This window comes from Sinocyclocheilus grahami, unplaced genomic scaffold (genome assembly GCF_001515645.1).
Source record: "Sinocyclocheilus grahami isolate Dianchi unplaced genomic scaffold, SAMN03320097.WGS_v1.1 scaffold31.1, whole genome shotgun sequence".
Classification (NCBI taxonomy): Eukaryota; Metazoa; Chordata; class Actinopteri; order Cypriniformes; family Cyprinidae; genus Sinocyclocheilus; species Sinocyclocheilus grahami.
In genome coordinates this window covers 3,606,032-3,625,950 of record NW_015505210.1, presented here as the reverse complement: position 1 = coordinate 3,625,950, position 19,919 = coordinate 3,606,032, and the positions used below count along the sequence as shown (strand labels likewise).

Here is a 19,919-nt window from a genome sequence, read left to right as displayed (position 1 = left end):
GGCTATGGTGGGGCCTGAAGCCTGACTGAAATTCTTCATAGAGATTATGTAACATGCCAATTGAAACTGACTTTGTTTCCGCGTAATGGTACATGCCTCTCCAGTAGGGTACTTAGCATGCTCTCAGGTGTAATACATCCCACAGCAGATAATAAAAAAATTAATAGATTATTTTGAGTTGCCAAGACATTCAGGACCTTTGACTGATCTATTAATTTATGTGTCGTGTAGCTTCAGACGGCTATTTATTGTGCCTTGAAGAAGCGACAGGATCTGTCAACTTAGATGTCTCATCTGCTGGCATCTTTGCACCGGCAGGACATTTTAACCTAGCAGATGCTTACATAACAGCTCTTAATGAGAAGAGCAGCCAAAATTGCATTCATCACCAGTGAGGGGTTCACTCAGCAGCTTGGTCATTTTCACTGTTGTGAATATAACACCTATGTGCTCTCAACCATTTTATGTGATCTGATTAGGCTTGATGTTTAGAGAGATATACATTTGGATACAATTAATTAAAGGAGCAGGATGTCAGTACATTTGTCGTCAATTATTTTTAGTGCCTCATTGGTGTCAATGTATGTTCATTTCAATCTTCTGTCCATTATATTTGTAGAAGACATTTACAGAAACTTTGGTCTTCCACATGCTTGCTTGTGCTGATGCAGATGGAATTTTGTGCTAAAATAATTTGACAAAGTTACAATACTACTAAAATACTCTGACAGGGTTTCCGACTCTATTTATTCAGCTACCAGTTGTAGTCCGATTCCCGAACGAATGAGTGCTAATGAGCCAGTTCTTTTAGTGAATCAAAAACACATAGTGCAACTGGTGTAGTTCGACTCTTAAATGACTCTTATGAGCCAAACTGTATATTCTGAGTCCTGAATGAATGACTCTTATGAGCTGGTTCTTTTTAGTGAATCAGAAACTGTGTAGTTCGACTTCTGAATGAATAACTCTTATGAGTCTATTTTTGTTTTTTGTGAATTATATTATGTTGAAGTTTTGTCAGTAGTATTTGATAGTAGTTATAGTAGTTTTTAGTTTGTTTCATATTATTTAATATTCAGGCCAATTATTCTATTGCATTTATGCCACATTTTAATGAAAATGATTTAATTTAACAATGAAATTGCATTTTTTTCTTCAAATGTTTGTTTCTTAAAAGTACTAAAAGAAACATTAATGGAACCATTATGGAACTGAATCGTTAAATTCTCTACAATTCCCATCCCCACATGTATTCCTGTGCAATTGTTAGTGATTGAAACCCAATAAATGGATCCTAAACTTCTTATTATAAACTTCTAAGAATGTCTTATTCTACATCTGTCTCCTCTGACCGAGGTACTTAACGGTGGCCCATTTCCTGCCTCTCTTGTGGTCAGACAGATGGCCGGCCTGAACGGCGGATCACGTTCTGCCTCACTCTTCTCAGGACCGGTCTTCAGGCTGAGCCAGGTCATCGAATCCAGCCTCACTTGCTCTCTGTGTCTCCATCCCTGGAGGGCTGCAAAAAAGTCTCAGAGAAATTTAATAAAATATATTTCCTGACTTTGCCAGCAAGCTGTCCTTTTCCATAAGCTGAACAGAGTGTGATGGAGGGGAAGGCGAATGTGTGCAGATGGAGTGTTTAGACGGTCAGGACACGTACCTGCTGTTTCTCCATTCTGTAGCCTTGGGTTGCCCTGCCTCAAGTCACAATATTGTTTAATGACAGTGGCTGAGACATTAGCCCTGTAGCCTTCATACTTTCAAGGGCTTCACGTCATATACTCAGAAAAATAAATAAATAAATAAATAAAATGCTGTTTGGCTCTTATGGTCTGACATTAATGTTCTTGGAAGACAGATATGAATATTTTGGTTTGAAAGGCCAAACCTCTTTTTGCTCCTCTGTTTTTCTTCTTTTTGTCTCTCTCTAGTCCTCTTATGTTACTGTTCAAAAGTTTGAGAGTCTCTTCTGCTGCATTTGATCAAAATGTATGATAAAAACAATAATATTGTGAAATATTACAATTTTAAATATTAGTTTTTTATTTTAATATATTTTAGAATGTAATTAATTCCTGTGATGCAAAGCTAAATTTTCAGCGTCATTGAGCGTCCTCAGGGTCACATGATCCTTCAGAAATAATTCAATATGATGTGGTACTAGTTTAATTACAATAAATAAAGTAATGACTGGATGATTTGTGTAAAATGACACCTGTTATTGCGTATTATATTAATACAGCAAGTTTCTACATTGCTTGGCAACCACAAACAGTTCAGCATTAGTTGAAACTATATTACGTGGCGGAATATTTTTGTATTCATAGCCTTATAGTTCAGTGGGGAAAGGACTAGATATTTCAGCATAAGAAATCAACAATTACATATGATTCACTGTTACTCTTTGGAAAAGGCAGCAGTAATTACAAACAAATTGGAAACATGAATTTAGATGAGCACTCTTCCTAACTTCTAAGGCATGTCTTTCATCTGAAATATGTGCTTAATATAATTACCGTAAGACCGGTCTGACCCATATTGGTGTAATTAGTCTACTTTGAAAACTATGTAATAAAACGAGAGAAGGTCAGATAACAAGATTTATGACATCCAGAAAATACAAAGTGGCATAAACATATTTGACAGCACAGAAATCTGCATATTATTTTATTCAATTTCTTTTGAGTGTGTGGTTGTTTGTGTAAACACAAATTACATACTATAGATCAATGCAATACATTTTTAAATTTTATTTCAGTTTTAGTCATTTTAGTACTGCACTTAAAATTATTTTATTCAGTTAGTTGCCAAGGCAACATTACAAATTTTTAATTTTAATCAAGTATTTATATTTGATTTAAATTTTGGCTTTGTTTTAATTCATAAAAAAAAAAAATTAATGTTAACTATACACTGACATGCCTTTTTTTTTTTTTTTAAATGAGTGTCATGAGCATTTCCACCACATCTGAAATTAAGTACCGGGGTGGAAATGACAGTGGTAGAATTTTTTTTTTAACATACTTTAAAGAAAATAGCCAAATTTTTATAGCCAGCATTTTATATATTTGAAATAAAAAAAATTTGCACAAAATTTTCTTTATTTTCTTCACACAGTTATCTCTATTGTCTAACTTTTAAAAAACTTTAGGGCCAGAATTGTTTATGCTGGTGAAAATGCCACAACTGAAATATTTTTTTAATTATTCTGATTTATTTTTTTAAAATAAAAATGTCATATAAATCAATTTCACACAATATGTTGTTTTGGTTTAAAACTTGAGTTATTTCACTCCTAATGATAGATTTTCATAATTTATGGTTGAAAATCTGGGTCTGGGACAAGATTAAAACAATAAAATCTTTACATAAAAGACATATTAAAAAATAGAGTAAAGTTTCCAAGACAGTTTTAATGTAACCTTCAAGTTAAAATCAGTTGGTCTAAATAAAAAGCAAGCCCTGGGATATAAGAAACACCCATGTATTGTTTTTCCAGTGATTTGTCTATTAAATATGTCTGAGGCTTCTTAATGATCTTAAAATGGAAAGTATGTCTTCAGGAAGCAGAGCTCTGTTGTCTGTCTGCGTTGTCTCATCGGTCTGAATAAATTTGACAGCAAAACATTAGGTCAGCTATGTTAACTCATTAGGTCCATGAGAGTGCTCTCATATTTTGTCTTTCAACTTCGTCTCGGGTCTGTGAGTCAGAGTCCTCGTCAGTCCTCTTCAGACAAACACACATGCACACAAACTGCATGTGACATGCACACTCACATGAACCAATATTTGTGGCAAAGAGCTGGGTGTCTCCAAAATGTCAGAACTGCATTATGTTTTTGCATTTGCAGGCTGTTTGCATGTGCTCTTCTGAACTCAATAGTTTGGGTTACATGCTGGGTGTCTTGTTTTACATTTGCTCGATAGAGCTGGCACTGACAGGCAGACGGCATGCCACAGGCGAGGTCAGAATTGCTAGCCATGACGCAGCCCTCATGAGGCTTTAGCATTTTAAAAAGGGAAACAACTTTGTTTTGGATTGGATCCGTCCTACTATGTTTGTCTCATAACATGAATCTTTTCTTTTCGCAGTGTTTTGAAGGTACAGTATAGTTCTCCTATGTTGTTCCAAACGTGTGACTTTCTTTCTTCTGTGGAGTACTAAAGGAACAATATTAAATAATGTATTCTCAAAGCTATATGACTTTGAAAGACTCGGAATATGGAGCACACATCTTATGAACCACTGTTATGATACTTTTATGGTGCTTTTTTTGTCATTTCGGAGCTTGACAGCCACAGTCCTCATTTTTTTCATTATTAAAAAGATTGACCAGGGTATTCTTCAAAAATTGCCACAGAAGAAAGGAAGCCATACAGGTTTTGGTGGTAAAGAGATATTAAGAATGAATTCTGTTCATATTAAATCTGAAGCTTTGAGTGTTTCTTTATTTGGTTGATAACTTCAGTACTTAGAGCTTACAGGGATTTAAAAGTTATTTACTTAGAAGTGAGAACTCAGCCATGGCTGTAAGTATATACTTCAACTGAGCACAGAATTATATTAATTGATTTTGAACAAGCTTGTGAAATGAGGTTGTACTTTTTGTGGAGTTGATTATAATTAGTTCTGTTTGGTGAGTAAAGGCCATTTTAGTTCTTTGCGTTCTTCTTTATAAAAATAACTAGAAAAAAAGTATGACGAAGCTTTTAGTCTTAACAGATTTACAAAGTAGTTTGGAAATGGTTATTGCATTAAAAAACAATTGCAAGGTAATTGTTTTTGTCACTGGAGGAGGTTGTAGTGCAAAGCTGTGAATGTCTTTTAAATGTTGCTTTTGTGCAGAATTTTTGTAATGTATTCTATAATTATTTTATTTACTTTATGTGAACTTATAATTGGGTTTATTTGTTGATTAAAGCCCTTGCTGTTCTTTTTCTTTTTCTTTTTCTAAAGAATTAATATTTTTAGTAATCATTTGTTTCATATTGCTTTGCCTAATGCTTTTAAGACTTTTATCATATTTAGGAAGTAGTTTCAAAATGGTTATTGCATTAAAAAAATTACAAGATAATTATCACTGCAGGAGGATGTGGTGCAAATTTGTGAACGTCTTTTAAAAGTCGCTATTTTGCAGAATTATTCTTTATATATCATATCATTATTTTATGTATTATATTTTTATTTTATATATTTTTATTAATGTTTTATTGATAGGTGCAAAGTGCATGATGATGAAAAATATGTATTTTAAAAGATTTATGTAAATATAAAGGGTGCAAATTGCATGATGATGCAAATAGAAAATATCTATTTATTCATTCAAAAATAATGATAATAGTGTTAATGTTAAATGCAAGTAAAAGGGCTTTTTATTAGTTGGGTTTGGGCTATTATGATATAATGTACAATTATGGACAATAGTGATTGTGCATTGGAACCTATAAAGTTTTATTGTTAAAAATTATTATTATAAACTTTATTTGACCAAGATCAAAAACCTGTCGGAGATTAAAAATCTCTTTTACAAGAGTGTCCGGGCCAACATATGCAGCCAAAAATAACACGTACAGATATTATTTAGCTTCCTTTTTTATTCCACACATAAATGGGAACAAAATGTCAGCAAGTGTGATGATTTAAAGTACATTTAAATTAATTAAAGTTAACTAATGAAATTTAATTTGAGCATGTTCAGTCCCTAACTGTAGTTTGAAATGTTTAGCCTGTTGCTTAGCACTTCTGTATGCAATATAATTATTATCAGTGTAAATGTTGATTTCTACTCCTACCGAGAGGCACATTCATTTTCAGTCTGTCATTCTCTTCTGGAAAGCAGTAGGTACACACAGTAGGTGCTGTAACAAACTTTAAATTCTTCTTCTTTGTGTTCATATCATATGATGGGAAGATCCATCTTTCAACCTACTTACACTGATCTGTCAGTTTCTGCAGTTCTCTCCCCTCTTTTCTTATCTCGATACAAAGCAACAGTGTCAGTGAAACAGCTTAGATTATCATCTGAAGCTAAAGTCATTTGGAGCACAACAACATAGAGGACACCTATTAAGAGTATTTGCATGTAAGTGTGGTCATGTTGAGACTACCTGAATTACACGGTGAATTGAACTTCTAAACACAATAATGGAGGGTTTTTGTTATTCGTCTTGCTGTTTGATTTCTAGCCAGTAAAACATTGTGGCCTCTTTTCTCAATGGCTCAGTTTGAATGTACGGCTTCTCTGCTGAATAGAGGCTAAGCTCTGTTTTAATGTGAATGGGATTTTCAAGCCTCATGACTATCCTTCAGTTTTGCTAATTCGAGCAACAGTTCCAAAATCCTAATTTGAGATTGCTGATGCAATTTGGAAATAATTGAAAAATCAAAGTAAGCTACATATACAATTTGAAAGATTAGCATCAAGGATTGATTTTTTAAAATTATTCAGTGATTTTGGATGTGCATTTGAAAGGCTGGTAGCCTAAAACAGACTTCTTTTTTTGTATGTTTACATGACGGCCCTTTAAAAGGCATTTATAGTTCATGAAAGCAGTGTCGCCTGATCTGAAGTTGGTTTCAGATTGTCAGTGTCTGCAGTGGCAAAGATGAATTATTCTCCGCCGGCCAACTCTTTGCAGTGGCTGTAATTAAATAACTTCTGCTGTTAATTAGCACTTTTTAATTGCGTGCATTGGCCTTCCATCATTCTTTGAGCATTGCCAGGGCACTTTCCCTCTGTTCTGCCTGCATACTCAGCATTCATAGTTCTGCAACCTGTTATATTTTCTTAGTATTTGAATTTGATGGAGTGGAAGGTAGATATTTGCTGCCTAGGCAGCTTGATGGAGAGTTTAAGCGAAAAAGATTAGCTATACTCAAGACCTTGATGGGATTGCTGACTTGATGAATGGCATTGCAAAGTACTATGGCGCTATACCATAATACTATAGTACTGAACAATACCATATTCATATTCTGCGGTACATACACAGTACCCCCAGTTACTTTAAAATATGTGGTATGGCCATGGTACATGTCCCAAAAATATGGAATTGCCTTGATATGTGGTCAAAACCCCATAATGTTACTATATCAAATTGTTTTTGGTAAAACATTTTTCATTGTGTTGTACCTCATTCGTGTAAGGTGAAAATTTAGCAAAATTGTTAGTATTTAGGAAATAATAATTATTTTTTATATTTTCATATTTCTCATTTATTATTATTACTATTATTTTTATTGTAATTGTTATTATTAATACTATAATTGTATTGTTATTGAAAATGTATTGAAATATTTATATATAATATTATCATTTTAATATGTATTGTTGTTGTTGTTTATTTTTTAATTGTTATTATATTTTCATTATTGAATAATAACAATAATACTTTATAAATAATAATAGTGATAATTATTATTAATAATAAATTACATAAGATGTTGATTAATAATAATAATACATTCAACAATAATAATTTAAATGTTTATGAGTAATAATAATTATTACTGTTTTTATTATTGCTTCTAATATTTTTATTGTTATTTAACAACAACAATAGTAAAAATAATAATAATATAATAATTATTGTTGTTGTTGTTAAATAACAATAGCAATAATATTAGAAGCAATAATAACAGTGATAAATATTATTAGTATTCATTATTGTTATTATTAAATTGTTTATAAATTATATTCAGTTCCTACATTATTTGTTTTCACTAATTCAGCATGAGTGAAAATGGTTAATGTTAAAGACGTGATGACCATGCTTACCCAGAAGCCCTTGAGCCAACACTAATACTGCTAACACTGTTCTTTGCGTCTGAACTTTCAGAGAAACCACTGAAAGATGGGGATGACACAGCTGACCAGTCCCTCTCAGACTCTCTTTTTGCACACTGGGGGCATGACCTCGGCCCAGAGAGCCGCAAGGTGGCCCTGAAGAAGTTCCAGTACTACGGTTACAACGGCTACCTCAGCGACAGACTCTCTCTAGACAGAGCCATCCCAGACCTTAGGCCCGACGGGTGAAACAATCACTCACTACTCGCCGCCTTCTTCTCTCTCCCTCCTGTTAGCATATGTGAACACAACCTTTGTTCTTTTAGAAACATCGAATTTCGATAAATCTACCCTTTATCATCATGGTCATAGAGAACTAAAGGAATCACTTAAGATACAGAATAACTTAAATATCTTATATACTGATAAGATACAGAAATTTTCTCATAAATCATCAGTCTCTTTTTTTGTGTGTTATTAAATAGTTCCCTTTCAGTCGGTCACTCTCGACGTCACGTCGGATGATAGACGAACTGAGATCCCCAATTTGTCGGTCATCCGACGTGACGTCTCCGTTCCCTCCTTCAGGGAACGAGGGTTACCATACGTAACCAAGACGTTTCATGGGCACAATTGTGTGTCAAAAAAACCCTCAAACAATAAAACAATTTATCATTATATTTTATATATTTTATATTATGCAGCTGTGGGAGACAATGGAATAATACTGTAAATCAAAAATAAATTCAAATTTACATTTTTTTGTTTAATATAACAATACAAACTGTACATTACAATACGCTGTATATTATAAATATTTTAATAATTAATTTTTACTTTCTATGCAATACAAAGATCAATTGATTAATTTTGCTTATAACATATAATGTTTTTTTTTAATGTCACATCCATACGGATGTGGATTTATACGAGACAGAGCAATAATACATTTGGCACAGACATCATCTTTCAAAGTGTCAAACTGGAATGAAACACCTCCAGTTATATAATTGTTTATATGTAAAATGTTTGTGTGAAATCAAAACATTAATTTTTAATTAAATATATAACTCAAAACACATAAACACCTCCTTTAAACTGAAATTAAATTCCAGTCACAAATGTTACCAAAGTGATTAAAGGCAAAAATCAAGAAAAGAAAAAGTTTGAGATATTTAATCTTGGAAAGACTTCTCTTCCAGGTGTGTTATCCTGTATTTATGTACGTGTTTTTTTTTTGTCTGCAGGTGCAGAAACATCTCGTACCCCTCCAATCTACCACAAGTCAGCGTCATCTTCATCTTTGTGAATGAGGCGCTGTCGGTCATCCTGCGTTCCGTTCATTCGGTGATCCACTGGACGCCCTCCCACTTGCTCAAGGAGATTATACTCGTGGATGACAACAGCAACAACGGTGAGGGCTTGTTTTTGCCTCAATGCTGCTTGTTTGATTTGCTGGGGGCAAACAGGGACTGTGGGGGATTGATTCTTGTATGACAGATTATGATGAATAATGCATATGAATGTGGATTCATGTGGAAAGAATATTTGAGGTCTGTAACATGATAATACTAGGGGATTATGGGCAGCAGATGTGCATGTATCCCGTATGCACAACTATATGTTTTATGCTTTGGCATCAGAAGCTAGTCATTTCTCTTAAAAACATTATAGTCTAGAAGGAGTCAGATTAATCAAGCAAATTCTTTAATAAGATTTAATTCTTTTATAAAATGTTTTATAAAATGTAAATATCGTGTCATTATTTTTCTATAAATAGATCTGTATACACTGAAATATAATATATAACTGCCTTTATATTGTGTCCCTGCTAGGGGATAAAGAAATTTGTTGGTCCTTGACATCAAAATGTTTGAAAAGCCCTGTGTAGACTGTTGGCTTAAGAATGGCTATTTTCTGAATATAATGTGCAGTAAAGTACACTACTGAGGTGGGTTCATCCCAGGCGGTTCAGAAAGCAAAAGCTTTTATTTACTCCCAGTCACCTCTAGAGTATTTGGTTTTTCCAGAATAATGACTTCCCAGTGGTTATGCTACAGTGACCTTTTACTCGGCGTGTGTGGGATATGGTAAGGGAGCAGGGCGGTTAACGTGAGGTGCAGAGGTTTGGACATTTCATTCTCCCACAGATTGATAGTGGCCCCACATCACACCATCTGGTTGCCATGGTGAGACAGGATGATGGCTTTCTCCCTAATAAAAACAAACAACACAGGAGACAGATGGGAGGGGAGTAATCACCAGCAGACAGCGGTAGAGACTCCAAATATCACAGACCGCTGGCAAATATTAGTATCTGATGTTCGCAGCATTTCAGTTCATGTTCGTAATTCCCTGAGAGGTTGAAGGGGGAGACTATATAAACGAATTTTGATTAGAATGTAATAAAAGTCAGGTACATGTGTCAGTAGGGTCTCCCCGCTTCATTTCGAGCGTGTACTGAAACTTTCTCAGAGGCCACGAGAGTGATTTTAGTAAAAAGCAGGTATGAGGTATGAATTTTCAGATTGCATGAAGAGACTATTTTTCAACTATTTTCCCCTCTTTCCTTTACTTCACGCAAAGCTGAACTGTCGGAAAACCTGCAGAGGTTTGTGGACGAGACCAACCAGCAGCGTCCCGACTTCATTAAAGTGGTTCGGCATGATAGGCAGGAGGGTTTGATTCGCTCTCGAGTCAGCGGCTGGAGAGCTGCAACCGCTCCTGTCGTGGCCCTGTTTGATGCCCATGTGGAGTTCAGCGTTGGATGGTCAGTTACACTTGATTTTTAAAGTAATTTTGCTGACAGTACTGGACATAAAAATTATATAAAGTTTTTACTTATGTTGTGTAAAGTTCTGATGTTTTCAAAATATGATTTAGAGTTTATCATAAAATTAATATAATACAATTTATAATCAATTTACAATAAATGATTCAATTAAATACAATAAATGACAAAATATTATTTTATAATAAAATGTTATATATACAGGAAACAAAGGCGTTCATTCATGAAACATATTCCTGCTAAATAAAATCAGTGTACATTTTTTGTAAAACCACTCTTATGGAAATTGCCGCATTGAGTTGAACAAGACAGTACTGTATATGTAAAAATGGCTTTATGAAGAATTTGCACAGAACAAAATATTCATAAAGTTTTTCAACACAACTATTTGCAGAGTTTTCTGAAAATGCCCTTCTCCGTTTGGCATTCAAACAAATAGAAAATCGATCTAGCCTCCAAATAAAACAACTATTACTGCAGAGATGCTCATAGACATGCATCATTTCATTCAAAATCTAGTTGTGCTGCCTTTTACATGCTGAGAATTCAGATTGGCTGTAAATAGGCCTTCTGCGTAATGTTGTTTTTGCTCATTGTTTGTATGGAGTGCTGTAACTTTTACAGCACTCCATACCTGCTTGCCTAACAAATCACATGTTAAGCCTTTTTAAACTTTTACAGCACTCCATACCTGCTTGCCTAACAAATCACATGTTAAGCCAGTGTAACTGTTAAAATGTAGGAGACCTACTGTGCATGTGGATGGAAATGTCTGTTCTTCCCTGTGGGTGTTAGGGCAGGAATATGAGCAGAAGTGCCTGTCTACTGCAATTACTGTGCTAGGTGCAGCTGTCAACTTAGATACCTGTTAATTATTCTCTGTGCAACATGTGGAAAAAAACACCTCTAAAGGGCTTGGATGGAGTCCAGTGTATCCAAGTGTATCTTATGCATGTCAGCTTATTCCTGCTTGAAATTAATGCTGCGTTCTATCAGTTCATGCAGTGTCGATCCTAGACTTCTGGGGGTCCTACGCTCGGGGTGGGGAGGGGTGTGGTATGAGTGGTTATGAACGAACGAATGAAATGGATTTGTCTGTGTTTCACTCCGTCTCGAATCGCGCTCACGGAAAGCGTTTGAGAAACAGTGTCTCTTCCCCAGCTCGGTACACGTTCAACTCGTTTTTTTTTTGTCTCGAGCAAGACTGTACAACATTCACATTACATGATGGGCCCTACGCAGCGACGAGTGGATAGCACAGCTTTTAGCTAGCCTGAGGCTACTTTCCGAGTTCAAATGCAGTGCTAATGCCTGTCTTCACAACTTTTGAGATGGTCTTTTAAAGTACCGTTATCTCCCACAATGACATTGTAAGTTTTAGATCGATGGGTTCTGAGAAGTCATTGCTCGCCAAATTGAAAACTACAATCACCTTTAATAATCAAGTGTGAAATCGCATTTAGCTTGCAGTGGCTTGGGAGGGACTGCATTAAACATGGTACTCTGGGTTTTCAGAGCTCTCAAGAGACAAATTAGATAGCCTAGATCCATTCAAAAACTACTGCCCATGAATTTAAAGCATGTTCTGTTTCTGTTGATCTAAGGGCTGAACCAATCCTGCACAGAATCAAAGAGGACAGAACCCGGGTCGTCTCGCCATCATTCGACAACATCAAATACGACACATTTGAGATCGAGGAGTATCCCCTCTCAGCTCAAGGGTTCGACTGGGAACTTTGGTGCCGCTATCTAAACCCTCCCAAATCCTGGTGGACACAGAAGAATCAAACTGCTCCAATCAGGTAATCACACAAGATATGACCACCATCAGCTCAGTGGTTCTACAAAAAACACTTTTTGAGAAATACAAAATCACTGTTTACAATGAATCTTATATGCTAAACAATAACCAAAAATGTTTTTTGTAAAATATCTGAATATTTTTTTAAATTACAATTTTTAATTAATACAATGGTGTATCTTTAATTTAATTGGAATATTACAATGTGGAATATATAGATGCCAGTAATGGTTCCTGGTTTATTTCGATTAAGGCACAACTGTAAACTGACTCACGGTGCAGTCAGTTTTGAACTCAGAATTGGCTCTGATTCACTGATTGAGCCTAATTTAAACCTCTAACTCACAAGCAAATTCAAGACTGAATCTGAATCTTCTCGACTGACTCACAATCTTGGAGCCCTCCCTTCGGACAGCACGCCAAATATCTATACTATTTGCTCAATCTGATTATGTATAAGAACCTGTTAACTGGTTCTCAAGAATCATTTGCCAGTGAAACGGATATTCTGGTTTGCACTGTGTTGTTTGTCATGTGCAGGAAAAACTGGTGCACTAACCTATGTAAACTTATGAACTAACTAACGGCCACATCACGACATGATATCTGTTAATTGGTGACTCAAGAAACTGGATCAGACTTTACACAATGCTCAATGTCAATTTACTATGTTAGCATAGTAAAATACATTCTCATAAGTCATTTGACTTCATTGTTGCCGTGTGTATCGCCTCTCTCAACAGGAGCCCCGCTCTGATCGGTTGCTTTGTAGTGGATCGGGAGTATTTTGAGGAGATCGGTCTGCTGGATGAAGGCATGGAAGTTTATGGAGGGGAAAACGTGGAGCTAGGGATCAGGGTAAGAGAAATTCATACTGCCAATGAGAGTATTGAAAGTGCATTAGGTGACAGGATGTCTGGAGTTTGAGTAGACGAGCAGACGTGTGTCAATGAATAATGCTGTTTCATTTGATGAAAAGATGCTTTATGCAGGTTGTTCTTTGAGGGCAGACGGATATGTGGAGGTTTGCAGCCTCTGGTTACAGATAGACCTGTGTGTGTGTGTGTTTGTGTTTGTGTGTGTGTGTGTGTGTGTGTGTGTGTGTGTGTGTCAGCGCACACAATTAAAGTAGATCTCTCTGTGGCTCGCTAATGATAACCTGCCAAACATACATCTCGCTCCAAACTGGCAGGGTCCTAACCTCTCACTATTACACATGTACGGAGCCCTATTGAGACCTCTGCCGACTCCCATCAGACCAAGCAGCCCTGTAATTAGCCTCCTCAGCCAGAATCCAAGCCCAGAATGGAGCTCGCCACAGCAGACACACAGCCACTTGCTCTCACTGTGATTTGGCCTAGCAAAGTTGCAATCACTCCACGCAGGGTGCACCTTGACAATATCGAGCAGATCAAACCCCCCATTACACGCATAGATTTTTTTCTGGGTTTCATCACTAAGAGCCTCAATGAGGAGAGAGGAAATGAAAATGTCTCAGGAAGTGGCAGGCACCATGTGTGCGGTGGGATTTGGTACTGCGTGGAGATAATGGGCCTCAACATCTGTTCATACAGCTGTGCCTCTACAGCCTAATTCCACACTCTCATCTTCTGAGCTCCTTTGTGCCCCCGAATCTCCGAACGCAACATCGCACAAATGTTGCAATCCTGCAGACATTGCCAAAAAAGGAGGGGAAAAAACTGAAAGTTTGTCCATCTTTCTGCAGCAGGTTTTTGAAGTTCTGTAGTTCAGGCATGATATTGTAGCATTTGGACCAATCAGACACACAACTTTTTGTTATATTTAACAAATAATATCGAACTCCCCATCACCTAACCAAATGGCCAATTACGAGGGTCTATGGACCCTACCCCCGAAATGCACCTAAAAGATACATTTTGGTTGCGATTTTAGTTAACAGATGCTATATGCAAAAATAAATAAATAAATAAATGATAAATCAATATTTGTTTTCTTGGTTTGCAGTGAAAATGCCTAAAAGCCAAAAACTATTATTAATTAATTATTTTATTTACATTTTAGCTTAAATAAAACAATAAATGCTAATTAATTTATTAGATGTTTAGGTTCTGCAAAAAAAAAAAAAAAAAAGCAAAACAAAAGCACTGATAGTTTTGTTGTTTTTTGTTTGTTTATTTAGTTAGTTAGTTAGTTGGCATTGTAGATCATTCTCTGTGGTATTTTTTTTTGGAAAGAGACCAGGTCTTAAATGTGAGTTGCATTTTTAGATCACTGCAAAAAATAATTTTTAATCAGTATTTTGTCTTGTTTACAGTGGAAATACCTAAAACAAGATCAAATGAATTAAAAAGCATCTTGCATCTGATTTTTAAGACTTGTTTTCAGAGATTATATTTATTCATTTTGAAAATGTTTTTATCCAAAGTAACTTACTTGCTTTTTGCTTTTATAACAAAGTATTTTTATTTTTTTGCTTAAATCAGGAAGAAATTATTTGCCAGTGGTGTAAGACAAACTTAATGTAAGATATTGTTTGTGTTAATTAGCATTTTTGTTTTGAAAGTAAAACTTATTTTAAATACTATACATTATTATGCTATAATAATGTAATATAATAATAATAATAATAATAATAATAATAATAATAATATAGTAATGATTAAGATGTTGCATTTTTGTAATTTAACAACCTTCTATACTGCAGTTATGTTTTGAAGATATTTTGATGGACAGTTTTCTAAAATTACACCTTGTCAGTCAAACTCATGCTGGAGGCACTGAAGCAAAAGAAAATGTCCTGTTTTGCTGACCCTCATTGACATTGTGTTAATGGGAGCTATTTTCGCTTTGAAAGAGGGTACATGCTCAATAAAAGGTCAACGCATCTGTTCTCTTCTATTCTTAGCTCTCGATAAAGGGCTCTGTTTATCAGTGATTGAGAATGAAAACGGCCTTTGATCATGTCAGATGTCAGCTTGGTTTTATTTGCAATCTGTTGTAGGTCCAGGTAAAGAGTATTGACTTTGTCAGTAACATCCCTTTTGTGACATGCTTATTGGTGGTTAATTTGGGCAAGGTAGGGGGAGCGTTAAATTGTTTTGTACAAATAATAGGCAATATCAGGCAACATTATTCATATAATAATAAAATTATTTTTTTCTGAGTATATATCATGAAATACTTTTTTCCACTTAATGTTTTATTATTATTATTATTATTATAAAAATAATAATAATATTTTCAGGAGATACATCATGAAATAAGTATTTTTTCCCAGTGTTGATTTTATTACTATTGTTGTTGTTGTTGTTAATTATATATATATACAGTATATGTATGTATATATATATATATATATTTTAGTCTTAAGAATGAAACAAGAAACTTTTGTATACATTATAAATTAAATAATTTTTAAATATTAAATGTGAGGTTTAAATTAAAACAATAAAGTAGTAAATTTAGTACATTTTATTTCTTAGATGTTTAGATAAAAAAATTAAAAAGCTAAACAAAATCAATGATAAACTGATTTTTTTCATTGTAGATCACTCCCGGTGGTGTTTTTTGGAAAGCGACCAAGTCTTAAATGTCTCCCAGACAATATAAGGCCGGTTTGATTCTCATTTCGTGCTTGTGAAATTTGTTTCTTTGCGACGGATTACAGACTGAATATCTCTGTCTCCAGCAGGTATTGTATGCAAATGTGAGAAATTCTTTTTTAATGCTTCGGGAGAACAGACGGCTCAGTCATGGATCATTGGGATTGTTGTCAACGATTATGCATATGAATCATTCTCCTGGCAAATAGGAACAACACACATCTGTTCACTTCCTGTTGAATCCTGTCCAACGAGTCATAGAGTTAAAAGCCTGCCAAACAAGCAGATCAGAATGAATACGATCCCCCCCTTTCCCATTCATACAAATAATCAGATACAAAATACACAACCAGGGTCTCTTGATAAACCAACTTTTAGTTTGATGCAAACTGGATGCTTTTAAATATACAGTTCAGTTGCACTGAAATGACCCTGACATATGCCTCAGCCAGATGTTGCACTTCATATTTCACCAAACCGGGCCTGAACGAAAGTGTTTGGGTGTGAATGTCTGAATGAAGTGCAGCACGCTGGCATGTGGCCTATATAATCCCGTGTGTAGATTTACTACAGAGATACACTCGGTTTAAAAGCTCTGCAGGAGTGCAGTGGGTTGGGAAAAACCAAGAAAATCAAACCCACACACAGAAATAAGATGCCATTTTCCATTTTGAGCAGCATAACGTGCTAATTGAGGGTAAATCAATAAATAAACATGTATTACATAATACCGCCGCAGCAAAACAGCAGCGTTTTGTGATTTTTTTCTCTCCCATCTTTACTGACACACCAGGTGGTGACTACGCTGTTAAATTGTTCAATGTCAGCCACGTATCAGGCAAATATGTTAAATTCTAGCAAGTTAAATGGCCTGTTAGAACTTTCAAATAGGTCCTTTCGAAATTCTCCTTACACTCTTAAAAATGCTGGGTTAAATACAACCCAGTGCTGGGTAAAATGGGGACAAACCCAGCAATTGGGTTGTTTTGACCCAGCGAAGAGTGTACCATGTGGTGAAAGGCACCAATATTGTTTTGTAAATGAAGAGCCGATTTAGGATTTAGTTTGAACAAAGAGCTCCGCTGTGTGAAAATTAGTAACCTTTAGTTGATAATTATAGAAAATGAACGTCCTTGATTTGAAGTGTATTGTTTAGCTTATTTGTTTCAACAAAGCCTTTTTATTTCAATAAGGTACAGTACTTTTTGTTCCTTATGGAGTGTTGTTGTTTTTCTCAGTAATTTGGTTTATTCTGCTATATGACTCACATACTCCCTAATGACTCACAAGAACTGTTTTTGTGGACTGCCTAATGCAATGGATGTTAAAGGGTATTTTCGAGAGCTAATTTTTCTTCATCCTTGTCAAAATTCAAAACACGAGACATTCACGTGTGTGTAATCAGGTATGGCTGTGCGGTGGAAGCGTGGAGGTCATGCCCTGTTCCAGAATAGCTCATATAGAGCGCGCACACAAGCCCTACACAGAGGACCTGGCAAATCACGTCCGCAGGAATGCTCTGAGAGTGGCCGAGGTGTGGATGGACGAGTTCAAGAGCCACGTTTATATGGCCTGGAACGTTCCACAACAGGTACTACACCTCTCACTCGCACTTTATATGAGTAGTTGAAGCTCTAAAATCTGAATGGATTGAGATCTGGGATTCAGAATATTACTTACAGCAGGAAATAAATAGTAGCTGATGATAGTTTTTAATTGTGAAATTAAAAGAAAATAAATCTTACACAATTTTACATAAAATCGACAAGAAATATTTAAAAATCAGAACATTTCTAAATCAACAAATAAACAAACTTGTGACACTTACTATGTGAACTCCTTCCCACAAACTTTCATTCAAATTTTTATTCAAATTATTTTATTCATATACTATTTTCACTGAAAGTGCTGATAATTTGTAATTTAAAAAATTGTAAGATACACTACCATTCAAAAGTTTGGGGCCTGTAAGATGTTTTAATGTTTTGGAAAAAAAAAAGTCCCTTATGTTTACTAAAGGCTACATTTATTTGAAAATATACAGTAATAAAAGGTAATATTGTGAAAGATTATTATAATTTAAAATAACCATTTTTATTTTATTTTAATATATTTTAAAATGTCATTTATTCCTGTCATAGCAAAGCTGAATTTTCAGCATCATTACTCCGGTCTTATGCGTCACATGATCCTTCAGAAATCATTCTGATATGCTGATTTGCTGCTCAAGAAACATTTCTTATTATTATCAATGTTGAAAACAGTTGCGCTGCTACATTTTTTAGATATTGTTTTACAGGATTCTTGGATAAATTAAAAGTTCAAAAAGAACAGCATTTATATGAAATAGCAAACTATCATAACATTATAAATATCTTTACTGCCACTTTTGATGAATTTAATGAATCCCTGTTGAATAAAAGTATTAATTTCTTTCAAAAAGAAACGTTTTACTGTCTTATTGATCCCAAACTTTTGAATAGTAGTGTATAAATTAAATGAGAAAAATGCAAAATAGAAGCATTTCCACTTGAGGTCTCAGAAACGTATTTGTATATCAGTAGGCTATGCTAAATTGCTTGGCAAGCAACCATAAGTTGCCTACAGTCAATTTAATTATCCTTTGCACATTAGAGTTTTATTGTATTTCGGCTGTCACTGTTTTAGAAAAGAAAAAAGCCACTGTAAGCCAATCTCTACTGTGTTTTTTACCCATGGTTAAAGGGGATTTAAGCACTCGTTTTTACCTAACAACGCACACATTTAACCATGGCATGTTTTCTGTAACACACAGCCTTGAGTGGCTTTCAGTTCTATATTAGTACATGAATGTGATGGAAATTAAAGAATGCATGCTGGTTTGTCATTTTAAGTGAAGATGTAATTGACTGAGATGTAATGACCTTGACTTATTTAAGCTAGTCATTAGGGCTTTTTAATGAGCTCTCACTTTTGAGCTGTACATATTCTTCCCATGACGCCCTGAAATGCCACAGCATATAGCATCACTTCACTTGAAGCCACTGTAAGTGCCTGAACCAGGGGCGTAGCGTTTGGGTATGCAGGGTATGCACGTGCATATGGGCCTGGGTGAATTGGGGGCCCACTATCACAGGCTTAAGCCCAAAGTATATTTCAGCCGTTCCGAGTAAGCGCACCGTCCGCATTGCGTACAGTAATTTTCATCATCAGGAGCATTCACGGACATCCGCACACCCCGTCCACGTACAGCCCAATTTCTGTGACCGCAAGGACAATGCGCGTGCAACAGCGCATACGAGAGTGAATTGAGTGCTTGAAAACAAAAGTCCACTAGATAGTGTGCACGCGCCGAACGCATCCCCTTTCGTGCTCATGGCAAAGGAAAGGCTCGTGCGCGCATCTGTGAGTGAGACAGAGCGAAATTTGCACAGTGATTTATACCCGGGCCTTAAATTTGTGCCGGAACAAGCCAGATCCAGCACCTCATTTAGGGCATGCCCAATCTCATACACCAAACCAATGAAAGATCTTTGTTATGAGCTGTGTTCATATGTTCAGGGAAAGGACTATAATAACAATAATGTTATCAATTATTTGCTATATCCATGTTGAATGCACTTGAAAAAAATTGTTAAGAAGTTGAATAAATGCCGCTAAAAATGGTCCATGCCAGGATCTATTGGATTTGACCGGTATTCGCTTTTCTGTCATTTGTGAAGTGGGTTTCTGAAAATTATGCATGCAGTTTGGCTGTTGAAATAATGTAATACAGTATTTTAAATGGGTTGCATTTAAGCTTATACATAGGCTTTTCTGAAAAATTAGTCTACGTCTGCACATTTTGGGATATTGTACAAGAATAAAATCTCTACATAAAAAATTTAACTCGTACACTCTAAAAAATGCTGGGTTAAATACAACCCAGTGCTGGGTAAAATAGGGACAAACCCAGCAATTGGGTTGTTTTGACC

The 19,919-nt window shown here is 35.3% G+C and overlaps 1 protein-coding gene and 1 long non-coding RNA gene across 2 annotated transcripts in view; one reads left to right on the top strand and one right to left on the bottom strand.

Moving 5' to 3' along the window:
- Positions 1 to 19,919, top strand: part of LOC107575005 (polypeptide N-acetylgalactosaminyltransferase 18-like) — a 52,399-nt gene that overhangs the window by 13,007 nt on the left and 19,473 nt on the right. The window contains exons 2-7 of the mRNA XM_016261423.1: positions 7,843 to 8,035; positions 9,038 to 9,204; positions 10,377 to 10,560; positions 12,186 to 12,383; positions 13,126 to 13,240; positions 17,372 to 17,557. Of these exons, the coding sequence (XP_016116909.1) occupies positions 7,843 to 8,035; positions 9,038 to 9,204; positions 10,377 to 10,560; positions 12,186 to 12,383; positions 13,126 to 13,240; positions 17,372 to 17,557 (1,043 nt within the window). The remainder of the gene's footprint in view (positions 1 to 7,842; positions 8,036 to 9,037; positions 9,205 to 10,376; positions 10,561 to 12,185; positions 12,384 to 13,125; positions 13,241 to 17,371; positions 17,558 to 19,919) is intronic.
- LOC107575015 (uncharacterized) overlaps positions 9,993 to 19,919 on the bottom strand; it is a 22,958-nt gene continuing 13,031 nt past the window's right edge. The window contains exon 3 of the long non-coding RNA XR_001607792.1: positions 9,993 to 10,004. This is a non-coding gene — a long non-coding RNA (uncharacterized lncRNA). The remainder of the gene's footprint in view (positions 10,005 to 19,919) is intronic.